The sequence below is a fragment of the Oncorhynchus kisutch genome, linkage group LG16 (genome assembly GCF_002021735.2).
Source record: "Oncorhynchus kisutch isolate 150728-3 linkage group LG16, Okis_V2, whole genome shotgun sequence".
NCBI classification, from domain to species: domain Eukaryota; kingdom Metazoa; phylum Chordata; class Actinopteri; order Salmoniformes; family Salmonidae; genus Oncorhynchus; species Oncorhynchus kisutch.
Window position 1 is genome coordinate 42,132,098 of NC_034189.2, and position 3,751 is coordinate 42,135,848.

A 3,751-nucleotide genomic window follows, 5' to 3' on the forward strand; every position below is an offset into this window, starting at 1 on the left:
CCTAGTCCTGGATTGAAAAGCAAGCTGAATGGACAATCTCCATTCAAATAGCTTTTCAGTCTAGGTTTAGGCTCAATCAAGGATTGGGAGACCGGTGCTGTGTGTTTTGTGTGAGTACATTTTCCACAACAAATGACATGAAATACTGTACAAATTTGATTATCAATGAAATTGGAGTTGAAAGAACTGAATACTTTTTTTGAAACGCTGTGTACTTTCTCTACACGAAGCTTCGGCATTTTCAGAGCGGTACTTTGGCCTGACGTCAAAGAACGACAACAGATATCAAGTAAGTTGTTTATCACAGTCAATCTGTTGGTGTTATTGATGGTTTTCTATTTGTGGGTTCTACAGTTTATCACAGCAGATTGGGGAACAGTGGGAACTGTCACACTGAAGCGTGTGTGTGTGTGCTTGCATGCGTGTGTGTGTGTGTGTGTGTGTGTGTTGGGTGTTCATGGGCCAGGTATTGTTCATCAGTCAGAATAATACACTGATTACACTGAGATTACAGTGTAATCGGTGAAAGTGTTCCCCTGAAAGTGGGTTGTTGATATGTGGGCCACACAGTTCGAGCCATTTCAAATGTAAATGATGCTAGTCCAGAGAAGCAGGTCAAAATGATCGTTAACAAACAGCAGGGCATCACTCATACAGTCCTGAGAGGTAGATGGAAAAAGACATGAACACGTTCTGTTAATGAAGCAACACACTGGATCCCCTGGGGGTGCTAGACAGGTTTGATCCAGTCCTGTATTGTAGCCTTGCTCAAACAGACTGGACACTGTGCTCAGCATTGATTGTGAAGTGAAGGAATAAGTGAGCAGTCTGATTCAACAAGGCTAGTTGTATATCGTAATCTTTTCACAAACTCTTTATTCACTGCTGTGGTTGGTTTTCCCTCAGATATTGTTTTCTGTTCAAACCTGAGGTTTTGTTTTGCTTATTTATGTGTATAGTGTATATTGCTGTGAATATTGCTGTGTGAATATTGCTGTGTGAATATTGCTGTGTGAATATTGATGTAACTATTGATACGTATATTGATGTGTATGCTGTATATTGATGTGTATATTGGTGTGAATATTGATGGAAACATTGAAGTGTGTATTGATGTGTATTGATGTGTTTACAGGGCTCATCTGTGAAAGAGACCTTGGTCTCAGCATGACTCCCTGTCAAGATCAAGGTTCAATAAAATAGAAAACCTTGAGGTTACACTGTCTCCCATGTCTATTCTCTAAGGTTTCTAGAGTGCTTCCAAATATGAAAGGACTGCAAGGAAACATGATGAAAGGACCCCAAGGACCGGATTTTCTGTTGATTCACGGAACAGCTGATGGTAATTACCCTTTCGTCCAACAGAAATGGAAAATAGACCATCCTAAGTACGTCGTAATCAGCGGTTGGCCTTGTGTTGTTTTCAAAGACAATTTGCGAAACCAATTGGTGTTTTTTTTGTTCTTTTCTCAGCAAATGTTCATTTCCAACATTCAGCAGAGTTGATTAAGCACTTGATCAAAATTGGAGCGAACTACACAATGCAGGTACGAGCCGTGATCCACAAATTTGAATGAAAATGTTGAATGAGTGATTACATAATGTGATTATTGAAGTGAATTTGATTGCTAGCCAATATATTTGCGACACACACACACACAATACGACTCAGGAAAAACATTAAGTGACTTTCTTGTTCCTTCTAACTAATAAACGAGTAACCACACTTCACTACAGGAATGACAGTCCCAATGACCTTGTGTTTGACCTTTGAACTTTGTTTGAGACAGCTTTACCCAGACGAGGGCCACTTCCTGTCCCTGCAGAGCCAACAGCACCTGTCTGAGTCCCTGGTTGGCTACTTCAGAACATGTTTTCAGGACTTCAGCACACCGCTACCTGAAGAGATAGGCAAAGAGGATGATGACTGACAGGGTTGGGGTTAGATGGTGACTGACAGGTTTAGGGTTAGATGATGACTGACAGGGTTAGGTTTAGATGGTGACTGACAGGAGGACGTGCAGACGGGCCGTGTGTGGATCTGGGATCGCTATGTTGAAGCAGTACAGTGACTGCTCTGCCCTCGCGAGGGCTGTTGGCTGTTGATTAGGTGTCCAATGTAGGCAAGACATAGCTGATGTGGGGTAATGTGGTGTGTGTGTGTTTGGTGTGTGCGTGCGTGCGTGCTTGCAAAATGCAGGACTACAGATCACGGAGGCTTTCTATTGGTAGAACAGCACAATGGTTGATGGACAAAATCTGAGAGTTAAATGTTATTTTTGACATTTTTTAAATTCAACTCAGTGATACACTGGTTTCTCCCTTCACAGCTTTTACCATCAGCTGTATCGTTATACTGTGAAAGCATGCTTTTGTTGAAGCCCACGTTTACCCACATTATTCCAATTGTACTAAGCACCATCAACACAATTCTACCGCTTTCTGTCTGTCTTATCCCATTCCTATCTGTGCACTAATAATGCTTCAATTTTACTTTCAGTTACTGACATGCACACATATTAGGTGACGTTACATACGATATAGCGCCATATTATTTGATAAAGTGATATTTTTCATGTCTTTATGATACGCTGTTTTCAGCTGTACGTTTGCAGTATACAGTGTGTATATTTTTGAGATGTGTGTTACAGGGGGTGATCTATTAGAATATTGTGTGAATGAATAGTCTTTGTTTTTGCTGCGGTTTGTTACACTTCAGATGAATAGCCATTGTCTTTGGATTCATTGAACAATAAAGATCTTAAGAAAACAACTGTGTTCTGCCAATGAAATGTCCATGACAGGTCTCTCTGGGTCTCATATTGAGAGACTTTCTGTTGACTTTTCCATCTGAGAGCCAAGTAAATATGGGGCTCAAAATGATATATTCTGCACAGAATTCAGATGTCTGGAACGACCGTGAATCTGAGGTCTTTAATCTTGCTTGAGTAACCATTGGCTACTCAGTGTCCCAGTGGTTCAGAGGGTAAGTTATGAGAGCATACAGGTTGGAGGTTATTGCTGTTCTCTTCATTTATTGCATATAATACAAACACATGCACACATTGGGTATGATATCCCTGTTATAGTAGTTGTTTCCCATTCATCTTCACTTGATTTTATTAGGTGTATTTGACAGGGGCAATGCACATTAATCAACATGTGTGAAAATGTCTGTGCCAGATTAGCCAGCCGGCTACTGTAGTCCCATGGATCTAGCCAGTGGCCTGTGTGATTATTTTACAGACAGACTGTTTGCGTCCTGAATGGCACCCTTTTCAGTGCACTACCTGCAGAACCATAGAGCTCTGGTCAAAAGTAATGCACTACATAGGGAATAGGGTGGCATTTGGGACGCAGTAACTGAGAGAAATGTAATTACTTTACAGGACAAATTAAACACTGCCCTGTGAGTCAGCTTCATACCGCGTCTCCTCTGACCGAATGAACCTATTTGAGAGAAGGAAAGTGCAAAATAGGTAGCCTCAGAGCCATGTATATTAATACACAGAGTTGTCTATGCTTCCGCATTGTGTGAGACAATGGTGAGCGAAGCATTCAGTCTGGTTTAACCAGGCTACAAAATAGGCCTTGAGCTTGTGTGATGTGGATGGATACAGGGCCAAATGACAATAGCACACTTCTCCCATCTCTACGTGAGGAGATCCCACTGTAAGCACGACGGATTCACTTGCGATGGGCATTGCACTTCGTTACCATTCATGCATTTTAGGGTTTCTGTCGGTTGCCT

At 41.5% G+C, this 3,751-nt stretch overlaps 1 protein-coding gene across 1 annotated transcript in view; it reads left to right on the forward strand.

Moving 5' to 3' along the window:
* Positions 1 to 2,772, forward strand: part of LOC109878211 (inactive dipeptidyl peptidase 10) — a 31,806-nt gene extending 29,034 nt beyond the window's left edge. Inside the window, exons 23-26 of the mRNA XM_020470454.2 lie at positions 231 to 289; positions 1,246 to 1,342; positions 1,474 to 1,547; positions 1,791 to 2,772. Of these exons, the coding sequence (XP_020326043.2) occupies positions 231 to 289; positions 1,246 to 1,342; positions 1,474 to 1,547; positions 1,791 to 1,931 (371 nt within the window). The 3' untranslated portion in view covers positions 1,932 to 2,772. The remainder of the gene's footprint in view (positions 1 to 230; positions 290 to 1,245; positions 1,343 to 1,473; positions 1,548 to 1,790) is intronic.
* Positions 2,773 to 3,751: the final 979 nt, after the last annotated feature.